The 14,094-nt window shown below is 35.5% G+C and overlaps 1 protein-coding gene across 1 annotated transcript in view; it reads right to left on the bottom strand.

Moving 5' to 3' along the window:
• Nucleotides 1-10,637: 10,637 nt before the first annotated feature.
• Nucleotides 10,638-14,094, bottom strand: part of LOC111419564 (N-deacetylase and N-sulfotransferase sfl) — a 55,267-nt gene continuing 51,810 nt past the window's right edge. The window contains exon 8 of the mRNA XM_023052390.2: nucleotides 10,638-12,132. Within this exon, the coding sequence (XP_022908158.1) occupies nucleotides 11,230-12,132 (903 nt within the window). The 3' untranslated portion in view covers nucleotides 10,638-11,229. The remainder of the gene's footprint in view (nucleotides 12,133-14,094) is intronic.

Genomic DNA, 14,094 nt, shown 5'->3' on the forward strand with positions numbered 1-14,094 from the left:
TCCACAGATCCATCACGTTTACATGAGATCCTTTCTTCGTACCAATCAAGAAAAGAGTTCCAAATAAAGCTAATATTTCGCAAATTGTTGTATTTTGGCAGTCTCGTTCCCTCGAATATGAAATCGTATTACGTTTGGATTCGATGTATTTATTTGTATATCGGACAATATCGTTGATTATGTTTGGAGTAATAATTGCTTGAAATGCACTTATTTCGTCGGTAATGTTCCGTGTTTTTGTTGTAAGTCCAGGTAGAACTTTTACGATATTTTTACCCCTAATTTTCGAAGGTCGCTTATTAGGATGTTTATACCATTTCAATGATTCGTCATCTTGTTGGTTTACCTCAGACTTGCTCGCCGAACTTGTCTTTTTTATTACTTTCGGTTTTCCTCTTCCTAGAAAAAAGTCACCACTACTTGTGTGTGCTTCCTCTGTTTCATTGGCGCTCTGCTCTGAGTCACTATCATGTTCACTTTGCACAATTTCTTCTTCTTCATCAGATATATCGCTATCGTCGATACTTTCCTTAGGTTCCTCTTCCTAAAAATCTAATAAGCCATCTCTCAAATTATCATTTCCTGACATTATGAATAAAAATAAAGAGATCATTCAGGTAAAAATTAACTAAATAAATCCTAAGTTTTCAGCGTTAATTTCGTGTTTTAAAAATAAAGATTTCAAAATATTAACCTACCTTAATTAATTAACAATAACACGAACAGGCGCGTACGTGTATTTTGTACACAAACTCACTTAATCTCACTAATTTATTTTTTTTTGTAATTTCTAAGCCTCTCAAAAAATTTTCAACCGTAGCCTTCAAAAGACAAATTAACTCTAAAGGAATACCTGCTAAAGAAAGGTTTATTTCCCCGGAAATTACGTCATTCTACCCCTTAAACACAATTATGTGTACTTTGTACACAAGCGCGCCCGCCGGAAGGTTAAGGATGGAATTTAGCCCTGTCTACCAACCTTGAAAATTAACTTCGGTGAATTCTCTATTTTACATTTTTATTTATTGAAATAATTTTCATGGGGTATTCCTGTGGGGTCAACCGACGGAAACTATTTAACGTTTTATAAAATTGAAAAGTAATAAAGAAAATCACGTTTAGTGACAAACTTAAAAGTGATATTTCTCCAAATTGAAACTTTAATTACAAATTTGGGTGAATGGTTTCCCTTCGTATATGGATTATAATCAAGTCAAGTTGATTTTAAAAGTTCATCGGTTCTCTACTAGATGACGCCACAAAAAAAATTTTATTATTTCAAAAGTTATGCGTTAACTCTCTATTTTTTGTATAAATAATGGTTTCGTGTTGTCTATATCAATTACGAAATATGCATAATCTCTATTGCAAATATTGAGTTGGCCTCGGATCTCTAATTTATTACTAATTTGAGTAGCATCATGGAAATCAAACATGCATCATAGACAGTAATGCTAAAGTTTAGAAGCAGCTGAAGACTCTTTATTGTTATAACTGTACCTGGTAATAATAATTATGTTTCTTTTTCAGACCGCAAGGCATCGGCTTTTATGTGATTTCCTAACTCATTTTCGATATCAATGAATTTATTTCCATTTAAAGGAGGTATATTCATATACCTATATACCTTTATAGCTGATAGAAGTTCTGCTGTTTGGTTGTGAGTACTTCGACACATAAGAGTACCCCAAACCATTAATCTGTTAATTTTCTGTTTAGTTGGGTCTTCAGTACTATATTTATACAATCGATCGCGCATATTGCAACCGAATGTGATAGTATTACTGAGACCATTAAGTTCTCTTAGTAACTAGTATTATAGTACTAGTATTATAGCAAGCCATATTCATCTTGATACATGTCACGCGGCAACATATGTTATTTACTGGCTGCATATTTCTCAATTTGAATTGGTTGTGTGAGAAAAGTCAATTTAAGGTCACAATTTCCTTGTCCGCATAGGCTATCTTCGAAACTAAAAGAAATAGAAAAAAAGTAGCTTACATGTTATGATCTCGTTTTTCAAGAAACTGCTAATGCCGAAAACTCCAAATAGCTATCGTTTTTTGTTTTCTCCCTATCGGTAAAAACTGAAAAATTATATGGAAAGAGCAAGGCAATTGCAAATGTCGTTAATAAACTCTTATCTTTAGTCATATATTTACAAAATAATAGAGATAATTGACTCTTCCACGATTTTGTACTAATTCTGTAGAACTTATAATTAGGAAAAAGAATAATGACCAATAATCATGATCGGTGGCAAAACTGTTTGAAAGCGGAGAAGTATTCAAATTGAAATTAAAAAAAAATAGAGGTATTTAATAAGAAAAATACAATTTTACTCGATTAAAAAAATTGAGGCATTAAACAAGTTTTTGTACCCTCTGGTTGAATGAACAGATTCATTTTCCCTCGTGCGACGTTTGTTGAGTCCTACTTTCTTCGTTTTGATAAAGGCGTTTTGTTCGGCATAATTGTACTTGTTTTAACCCTAGGACTTAACCAATAAAATATCGTCATTTACATAATCCGGGCTTCTGAGACCCGTTATATAAAATCACGTGTAGTCAGAACAGAAACAAAGTTATTGCAGTAAAACTTATATGAAAGTGAACATTATTGTTAAAAAAACATTATTGTTTATTGTTTTTAGGGATTAGAGAAGCATTTAGTGCACATTCTAATACTATGCTCATTACAGATATTATTTTTACAAGTAATACATATCATTGTGCTTTTACGATCAATACTTGCGGGACATGCTGAGCATCTTTTTCTCTTAATTGTTGCACTTATGTGAGCGGCTGGCGGACCACATATATCAATAAATCTGCTCATACACTCCCGGACAGTACGCCGTAGGTTAGGGTTAGATCTTCTCTGCATATGTGGTATTACTAGTTCCTTCGCTAAATCTTTCAAAAACATTCTGCGGTTGTGAGTCACTCCTATGTTGTAGTTTGGATGTTCCTTCGTAAAGACTATATATGCATTGAGTGCTGCAACATCAATGATGTTGAAGAAAAATGTCATGTGCCATCGTTTACTTTACCTCTTGCACGTGTATGTCGACACCATTTGATCAATGATGTCAACACCACCCTTTGTTTTATTATAATGAGAGATGCGTCGTGGTGCTTGGTGCTTAGTAAAATTACGCATTTGTTCTTTTTACCTGCGTAACTTACCATGGAGACGTTATTTTGAAAACAAAACAATGAAGAGTAGACTACACGATCTTTTGAGGCTTTCATTTCTTTCGGAATGTCACGCTTATTCTGACGTACAGTAATATTTTTATCCAACAGATAACTTGCTAGCGGAACTGTTTTGTACCGAAATAAACTTACTTGAGAATGAAGAACTTTTCGAACTGAATGATAAACACTTACTTGAATTAAACTGAACTTTATTTTACTATTTGGAGTTCATTAATAACATTTAAGAAATAATGCTAGAGAAGAAGATTACGAATGAAGTTTTAACACGACTTGGTTTTACAATACAAAATGTTCATCTTTTTCTTTTTAACAAAACCCGAAAATTCTTGAACTTGTACACAAAAAAGAAACTCGTCTCGAGAGGGAACACAATACAAGAAAACTGAATATGAATTACAAAATATAAAGACAGAATAAACAAATCGGTTCTTTTAATAAAGATAGACTTAAAATTAACATTACCGCCCGCCTTGCCTAAATTAGGCAAACAAAATTTAAAAAAAAAAAAATAAATAAAATTCCTACTTCTTGAAAAATATACATAACTCAAGAATAAGCTGATGGTTCTTGACCGTCCGGTAGGATACATAACTTAACAATGGGACGGGTTAGTATTGAATACGCTGTTTTAATAGTAGCTACTCTTGCTAAACCGTCAGGCCCTGTGTGTAGTTTTTCGATACGAGCAAGAGGCCATTTTGCTGGTGGATACCTCTCGTCGCGAACAAACACTAATTGACCTATCAGAGGTAGATTTTTGGCTTCATACCACTTAGTTGGATTTTGAATTGTCTTTAAATAATATTGACTCCAACTCTTCCAAAATTGTTCGGTCATTTTTCTGAGGTGCTGCCAACGTGACAAGCGAGACGTCGTAAGCTCTAATAGTGATGGTTCAAGGATGACTGACAAAGCACCTCCAACGAGAAAATGAGCGGGAGTTAGTACGTCGAAATTGTTTGGATCATCGGAGAGTGAACACAGCGGCCGTGAATTGAGCACAGCTTCGATTTGTACTAACAATGTCATAAATTCCTCGCAAGTAAGGGTTGTACTAGCAACTATTTTCTTCAAATGATTCTTTACACTCTTGATGTTGGATTCCCATTTTCCTCCAAAATGGGGTGCTGACAGAGGATTGAATTTCCATTCTGTCCCATCGTCAGCAAGAAGTTGAGCGAGTGCCCTCCATTCCTTGTTTGCAGCAGAAAATAAATTACGAAGCTCCCGATCTGCTCCCACCAGGTTTGTACCACAGTCACTGTAAATACATTTGCATAATCCTCTTCTACCGGTTCACTGGTAGAAGAGTTTATAGGCTGCGATAAAACCACTGGTAGAGTAATCGGTAGCAACTTCCAAATGAATGGCAGATGTGCTTAAACAAACAAAAAGAATTAAGTACCCCTTGTAGAATCTCCCCCCTCTTCCGCGGATCGTACGAAGTTGAAAAGGACCAGCATAATCCACTCCAGAATGAAGAAATGGTCGTGAAGATGTAACTCGGGGTGGTGGAAGCTGACCCATTAATTGTTGACTTGTAATAGCTCGTTGTTTTTCGCACTAAATGCATCGATGTATGAATGATCGTATCGAAACCTCCAATAATCCAGAATCTTCGTCTAATGAAAGAAGTGGTCAACTGCGTGCCCCCATGCAATGTAATTTGATGATAATGTTCAATAATTAAAGATGCTAATCTGGTATTCTTTGGAATGATTAGAGGGTGCTTCTCATCCCAATCAAGATTGGAAAAGCGTAGACGTCCAGTCAAACGTAGTAACCCATCACCATCCAAAAATGGGATCAGCCTGAATAGGGAACTACTCCGTGGAATGGCCCGTTTTAATGAAAGTAGCTTGATTTCTTCACAAAAGTGAAGTTGCTGAGATTCACGTACCCAAAACAACAGAGCTTGATTTAATTCAACAGGTGACAAAACATCTGGAACACAAGAACTTTTATGAAATTGAAATATTCGTCTACATCACGCCGTGATACGGATCAATTTAGTTAAGGATGAATATTTGTATTTTAAATCCCAACCATCCTCTTCCTTGGAAACGATGTTGGAATTGAGAGGTCCTATCTCCCGATTGACTCCTTCTTCCGGACGTGGATCAACAGAAGGCCACATGGATGATGGAGAACTAAGCCAAACCGGTCCTGACCACCATAACGAATCGCTTTGGATCCTGGATAAAGATGCACCTCGAGAAACCAAATCAGCAGGATTTTCAGCACTTGGTACATAATGCCAGTGAGCACCAGAAAGTTCTTGTATTTCAATCACGCGGTTTTGAACGAATTCTGTCCACTTTGACGGTTGATTTCGAATCCAAGCTAAGACCACAGTGGAATCGGTCCATAAATGAACAGTATGTTTTGAAAAGTCTAAGACACTCCGAATCCGATTTATTAACCGAGTAAGTAACACTGCGGCGCTCAGCTCGAGTCGCGGTATTGTCATACGCTTGAGTGGAGATACTTTTGATTTAGATATTAACAAAGATACACGGATCTTTTTACTAGTTAACACCCGCACATATACTACCGCACCGTACGCACTTGATAAAGCATCATCCCGGTCGATTTGACGTGTCCAAAGGTCCTGCATTATGATTTTCGCGGTTATAATAAGCGGAGAGAGCCACTCGAAGGGGTCAAAGAGACGCGCAATAAATGATAATACTTCACGCTTAGTAATGGTTTTGGTATTTTCTAAATATGATTGACTTTTAAAAATAAAACAATCCTCGCGATTATTCCATAACAAACCAAGAGCTCGGGTTGATGTTTCCTCAACATTCCAGGTGGAGGACGTTGATATTAGCTCTTCTGAGACATGGTTGAGAATATCTGGATGATTAGACATCCACTTTCTTGCTTAAAGCCGCCCGCCATCAATACTTGGTTTAACTGAAAAATAGCTTCTTGAATTTCGTCAAGATTGTCTGCGCCAGACAAAATGTCATCAACATATGTATTTTTACGAATAACAGTAGAACCTAATGGCTGCGTTTCACTGTGTTCTTCAGCTAGCTTGTTTAGACACCGTATTGCCAAATAAGGAGCGCATGCTAAACCGTACGTTACCGTTGATAATTGGTATATTTGAATTGGATTTGATGGATCTTCTCTCCAAAGTATTCTTTGATAACTACAGTCATCAGGATGTACCCTTATCTGGCGGTACATCTTCTCTAGATCGCAAGAAAATACCATTGCATAACATCTCCAAAGAAGAATAATATCCAACAGTTCTGTTTGAAGCTTTGGACCAGTATAAAGGCAATCATTCAATGAGATGTTATTGGAAGTTTTTTGTGATCCATTAAAAACAACTCTTAATTTAGTCGTTGTACTGCTTTCACGAATCACTCCATGATGAGGAAGATAATAAGTGGAGTAAATCGACGGTAATGGAATGAGAATCATGTGATCGAGTTTGAGATATTCAGACATGAATTTTATATATTCGGTTTTGAAATTGAGATTTTTTGCGAAGCGCATTTCTAAGTGATTAAACATACGGAGTGTTGGTTGATATGAGCTTCCTAATTCTTTAGGAGATTTCTTAAAAGGAAGACGAACCATGAATTGACCATTTGACAGACGGATATGAGTTTCATTGAAATGATCTTCACATGCTCGATCTTCAGCAGAAATACATGGAGAATTAATTGTATCGGTTTCTTGTTTCCAAAAACTTTTCATCAATTCGAGAAATTCATGATCAATAGAACACTGGAAACCATACGGAAAATTACTGACATTGGGTTGATTTGAAAGTGTTCCTGATATAATCCAACCAAAGCTTGTTTGCTGAGCTACTAATGAACCATCGTCGCTTTTCAAAATACCGCTTTCAAGGATTTTTGAATAAATACTGACTCCCAATATAATTTCAATTCGAGTTGGTGAATTGAATTCAGGATCGGCCAAAGTGATTGAGTTGAAGTTAAATCCGAGATTGATAAAACTTTTTTGAGGTAGATATGAAGTAAGTTTAGGCAAGATCAATGCTTCTTCTTAGAACTTAATTTGATCATTCATTCTAGAGACTAAATTCATTATAACTGACCCGTGAGATATGCTCGTACGTTGCGATCCGACTCCAGAAATAGGTACTGTTACAGATTTTCGAGGTAAATTTAATCTTTGAACTAACTTTTCTGATATAAATGAAACTTCGGATCCTTGATCTATCAATGCTTTGACAATTATAGTTTCGCCTCGACTGGAAATAATCCCGACTAAAGCAGTGGCCAACAATACCGGAGTGTTGACATGAATGACTTTTGAATGATTTCATTGGAATTTTGTATGAGTTGTGTGCTTGAGTTAGAATGTCGAGATTGAGCGATATTTGAATTTAATGGCTTAGCATCGTGCAAGGTAGTGTGATGATTTTTGTGACATATTTTACATCTCTTAGTAATACGACAATTTTTTCGTAAATGAGGGCCGAGACAATTAAAACAAAGATGTTTTGATATTACTAGTTCGGATCTTTGATTGGGAGTTTTAGAAAGATATTGTGGGCACATGGCGAGATAGTGATTTAATTGACAAAGATTGCATATTAAATTAGATGGTGAGGTGTTATGTGATTTAATAATCATCGCCTTTTGTGTTGGATATGTTTGAGATGGTTTCCGGTTGTATGATAATTTTTCAATAGCTTCCAAAGATCTTAAGCGACTATAGAGAAAATCTTCAATTTTTTTGTACGTAGGAGGATCAGTAAGACTTCCAATCGTCTTTTCCCACTCTTTAATAGTCTCTGGATCTAATTTTCTAACAAGAAGGTAGACTAAGATAAGATCCCAATGTTGGATAGGACATTTTAAAGATTCGAGAGCTCCCAGAGCCTCCTTCACTTCTCCCAAAAGGCGTTTCAGCTCGTAAGATGATTCATTTTTTATGCCTTTCGCTGAAAATATAACTGACAACTGCGAGTCGACAAGCAATCGTCGATTCTCGTATCGCTCGACCAACATTTTCCATGCGCGATCTCGGTTATCACTCGTAATTAACAGATTTTTTAAAAGTTGAGCTGGCTCACCAATCAAACACATTTTTAAGTACTGGAGTTTTTCAACATCCGAAAGATCGTTATTATCATTAACCATCGAAGAGAAAAGGTCGCGAAATTGCGTCCAATTTCTATAATTGCCATCAAATGTAGGAAGATTAATCTGCGGAAGATGGCGTATTCGTGATGGCGTTACTTCCTGAATTACGTCTTTCGCGGAAGAGGCCGGTGCATCGCTAGATTCCAATAAATCAATCATAAAAGTTTTAGCGTCAAGATATGTATCTTCGCATAAAGAAAATGTATCTTCCTTAAAGTAAATTGTTTCAGCAAAATCTATTTTATACGGTGACAATTGACGATGATTGTCATTAAACTCGTTCCAATTAACTTCGAGTCTTTCTAAACGTGTCTTAATCGCTCCGCGCGTTCGTTTCGTAATAGCGAGTTTTTTGAAATTGTCAATTGTTCGCGAAATTAACCCTTGCAAATCATTTTGTCTTTCGAAAACAGTATTAAAATCCGGTTTACCTGATTTCGACATCTTGAAACGTTACAAAATCCCGTCAAAATGCAATAAGAAAATAGACTCAACGTGTCCGTCGAATAGGAAAATCACAGAAATGTTCACTTTTATTGCCAAATTTTCGATTAAAACTATTAAACAACGCGGAAAATCCGGCTCGAAGGACCAAAAATAATGTTTTGTACCGAAATAAACTTACTTGAGAATGAAGAACTTTTCGAACTGAATGATAAACACTTACTTGAATTAAACTGAACTTTATTTTACTATTTGGAGTTCATTAATAACATTTAAGAAATAATGCTAGAGAAGAAGATTACGAATGAAGTTTTAACACGACTTGGTTTTACAAGACAAAATGTTCATCTTTTTCTTTTTACCAAAACCCGAAAATTCTTGAACTTGTACACAAAAAAGAAACTCGTCTAGAGAGGGAACACAATACAAGAAAACTGAATATGAATTACAAAATATAAAGACAGAATAAACAAATCGGTTCTTTTAATAAAGATAGACTTAAAATTAACAGGAACACTAGTGAAGAAATTGTCTATCGTGAGCACAAGAGTTTGTACTACTTCAAGCCCCAGGTTTTTATGTGGAGGTTCCCCGGGCTGGTGACCAACATAAACTAAACCATCCAAAGCATAGCCAGACGTAGATTCACACATCCAAAATATTTTAAGTCCATATTTTGCCGGTTTACTTGGCATATATTGAACGAATGTGCATCTACCTCTAAACCCAACGAGTTGTTCATCAATAGTTATATTAGTATCAGGTATGACGCAGGTTTTGCATTGCTGAATGAATAAATCCCAAATGTAGGACATCATTGCTAACTTATCGGTTTCCAAATGCGCATTCCGGGTTCTCTTGTCGTCAAATCTGACGAATGTTCGTATTTCTTCAAAGCGAAATATGGACATTGTGTCTCGCTATACAGGATTGGCAAATTCATCACAAAATAATTCTCTCGCAATAACATCCTAGCTTCTGTCAACTCCCGCATGAATAAATACACCACAGAATGCAAGAAATTTATCAATAGTTACATCTTTCCACGGTTTTCCTTTTGCTCCATAAACACGTTTGCCCTCTAAATTAGTACAGTTCACAATTTCTTGTACAATAACTGGAGTTATAAATAACTGAAACGCTTCTTTTGGTGTTGCAGCTATATGTTTCCTTGCTAGTCCTGACGTATGCCGAATAATGTACCAGTAATGGTACATTACTGGTATGTATCAGTAACATACCAGACCACTTGGAGCAGTGTAACCGCTCGTTGAAGGCTTACCAATATCATCATCATCCTCTGAATTATCGTCACCATGATCAGAACTGAATCCAGAATACTCGTCAGGAACCAATTCGAAATTTCTATCTTCTGTGTCATCATTTTCTGCTTCTGACACATCACTTTCTTCAGAAGGCTTAAAACAGCGATAGAAGATAATAAACTGCAATGAGACAGGAGTACCCAACTCTTTCCCGTATAACCACAGGAATAACTCACTATTTAGTATAACATGTGTTTATGATCGGCACGTCATCGCCGGCGCCGCGGCGCCGAACGCCAACATACATCCAACATTACATAAAATTAAAAATGATCTGATTTGCGCCTCATCCACTGAATAGACAATCTCCATACGTGTTACGAGTTTTGACAGCTAAAGCCCATCCTTAAGAAATAGAATCAGAAATGAGGATATCCGACAGAGAACTGGCGTCATGAACATAACAGTCTGAGTTATGGAACTAAAGTGGCAATGTCCAAGCTAGATGGACAATATTTTATTTTATAACTTAGGACAAAATAATTTAAAGGTAAAAAAAATGCAGGTTAGATTTTATCGTATACAGTTTTATTATTTGTATGTAATTCGTTTTGTTATTATTACACAGAATAGTTTTTTTTAACAAAAAAATCAATTCCGGGAATTAGTTTTTTATTTTATTTATAGTTTTTATTTTTTTACTGATTTTGTTTTGGTTCTTGTTGACAATTAAGCTAAATAACATCCATACATACAATATACATACATTTAGATTAATTTAAATGTGCTCACAACAAAAAAAGCAATAAATCAGAAAAGATGATTTTTGGATGGATTTTTTAAAATTTTCAAAACATTGTCTTAAACATTTAAGGAATGTTAATTACACATTTTATTTTTACATTAAGATTATTTTAAGTTAATTATTAATTTACGGTTCCTATTATTGGTAACTAAAAACATTTCTATATTTACATCAATATTTACAACAAAATAAAAACAGTCTTTAAAATAAAAAATAAGTACATTACAAAAAGGTTAGTTATTTAAAATTAAATTGTACTATTCGATTTGTTTGAAATCAATTTATTTAGTATTGCATACTATACGTATTTTTTATTTATCTCAAATTGATTAAAAATTAATGATGAATTGCTATTACGTTTCTGTATCTGATAAATCATCTTTGAGCCATTGAGGAACGTTTCTAACGCCGATACGTTTTAATAATTTAACTAAAGCTGTATTATGGCTTAGATAAAATCTTTGGAGAAATTTTGCAGATCGCTCCTCCATTAACGGATACTGGCGACCCTTATTCTTACCTAAACATTTTGTTTTATCGCCGTTTACAATTTGGCAGAAAAAACCTTTCGTTGAGTCAAATCTCAAATGCGAAGTGTAATTAAAAATTGTTCCAACCTTTAAAAATTTTTGCATCTCGTCCATTACTTCGACTGGATTCGTCTTCAACATATCTCCATTGATAATCAACAATTGTGATGCTGAAAAATACGACAACCACCGTTCCAAATGCTGAGCGTATTTCCCTGGAACCAAACAGCGATTCCTCAAATCACGTAAAGGTTTCGGTGCCGTATCACCAGCCGTTATTACGTCGTGAAAACTATAGTTATTCGCTATTAAATCGCCGTGTGCTTTTGTATGTTGGTACCAACTGTAAGCTCTTTTTGCTGGCGATATCAAAATCGTAACCAATTTTGCGGTTTGTAACAAAGCGTGAACGCGTTTTGGAACGTTTTCTCCATCAAAGTATGTAGCGCTTTTTTCAAAATAAATCGACGTAACATTTGGCTCAATCGGAAAGAAGTTCATGTACCAGTCTAATCCTTTGTAGTAATTGTTCCCATTGAAAAATTGTATTTCTTCGAACGTTTCTTTACTAGGCAAACTACTTTTTATAGTCGGATGTAATGATAGGAAGGTGTACAAAGCAGTTGTACCCGTTTTTTGTGGACCAATGACCAAAAAATTTGGTAGCGATTCGCACGACTTATTTTTCGACCAAATTTTTTGATGTCGGACGTCTTCACAAGGATTCTAAAAAACATCAAAATATTAATTGATGGTTATCTTCTTACTTGTTTTTAAAATTTTAATTCAATAATATATAAATAATAAAATGTTATGAGTGAATTTCATCTAATCTCTATAATCTCTATCATTTTCCGAAGATCTTCAATAATTTTCAAGGTTTAAAAACAGGATTCTAGTATCAAGTCGCCAACCATGCAACCACACACTTAAGATCAAGTGAAGGGGAAATCTGGAACGTTCTCATCATTACTTTCTATTTCCTTACCAACTTATAGAACTGTAAAATAACAATTGTCGTTTATTGAAGTCATCTACTAAGGTTGCTAATAGTATTGTGACTTTGAAAGGCGTGTTACCCTTATTAAACGTTAGTAGTTCATGAATTACTTCAGATATTGATTTGAGCAAACAGAAAAACCTAAACAGCGGACTCTCGTGCGGCTCTGTTTATACACCCATACTTTCTAACTTATACATACATATCGGATGCACCAATCACAAGAATTGAGACTACTAAAGACATTTTCTCTAATGACCTGTCATAAGGGTCATACTTTTATAAGCGAAGACTAACACAAAACCTAAAAAAGACATAGAAGGGAGCACTGAAAATTTGTTGGAGGGAGCTGCGCAAGTTGAATATTTACAATAAAAAAACCCTGCCTACCGACGAGTTTGCAAGATGTTGAAGCTTTGAATGGGTACTTTTCTTCGACTTCGCGACGGTCTGCGGAGGTCGACCCGGACGTGCACAACTTTTATGCTAATAATGTCAGACAGTTTTACGATAACTGTTTCAGTTTGAATTTAATTTTGATTTGTTATTACTTTATTTTTCGGGTATGGGATTTCCAGGAAGACCAGGACGCCATAAATTGGCTCACTGATGAAAATACCCTTTGGCAAACTCTATACTTAGGTATTTTATAGTAGCAATGTATTACTTACATTGCAGTATTTTTTTTGCCAATAAAATTATTATTATTATTATGCAAAATAATAAAGGTCCTAAAATATTTCATTTATATTGTACCAATTGAAGAGTTCTTTGACACAATAGATGAGCAGCATAAAGCGACCGGGCATGGCGGAAGGGATAAAATGTTGCATAATTTAAAAACGATCCAACATTCCAAGACTGGCAGTTGAATTGTATGCCGAGTTATATAAAATTTGCAATTCGAAGAAAACACAAAAACATGCCGGCTTGGTAGTAAGGTCTATAACATCCAAAGACTTTAACGTTAGAGGGCAAGTCGATTTAATAGACTTACAAATCTTACAATCATGTGCTGATGGTAAGTACAAGGTTATTAAATTATCAGCACCACTCTACCAAGTTTCTGTACTTACGGCCATTACAAACGAAAAGGGCCGCAGAAGTGGCTATTGAATTGCCAAAAATTTTCCTTGAACAAGGTGCTCCAGTTATCCTGCAGCGCGATAATGGTGGTGAGTTTATGGCTGAAATCATTAAAAAATTGATTTTGTTGTGGCCAGACTGTAAAATGGTACTCGGTCGCCCAAGGCACCCCCAGAGTCATGGTTCCGTGGAGAGATCAAACCAAGACGTGCTGAGGATGTGGATGGAAGAAAAGTAAACTTCCCGTTGGGCTGTAGAATGCTGCGTTCAGATCCCAAAGTTGGTTTAAGATCTACTAACCTTCCCATCGACATCATTAATAACATCAACTGAGGAGGATTTACTGGCAATAAGTGAGACAGCGGATGCACCCACCAGCGATGAAAATTCATTACCAAGAGTAAATGTCGATGATGGAACAGAAAACCACCTTCGAGGAGTAGTTGCAAATAAGAAAACTTTGAATGAATCTGTGTGTTGCCAACTTGACGCAAATATTATGGAAACGGAAGAGGAAGAGACGATATTCTAAGAGACGACATGCCATGTGATGAAAATTTTAACAGCGATACTGGTTCTAATGTTATAATGGACTGTAGTAA

This window comes from Onthophagus taurus, chromosome 6 (assembly GCF_036711975.1).
Source record: "Onthophagus taurus isolate NC chromosome 6, IU_Otau_3.0, whole genome shotgun sequence".
In the NCBI taxonomy this organism is placed as follows: Eukaryota; Metazoa; Arthropoda; class Insecta; order Coleoptera; family Scarabaeidae; genus Onthophagus; species Onthophagus taurus.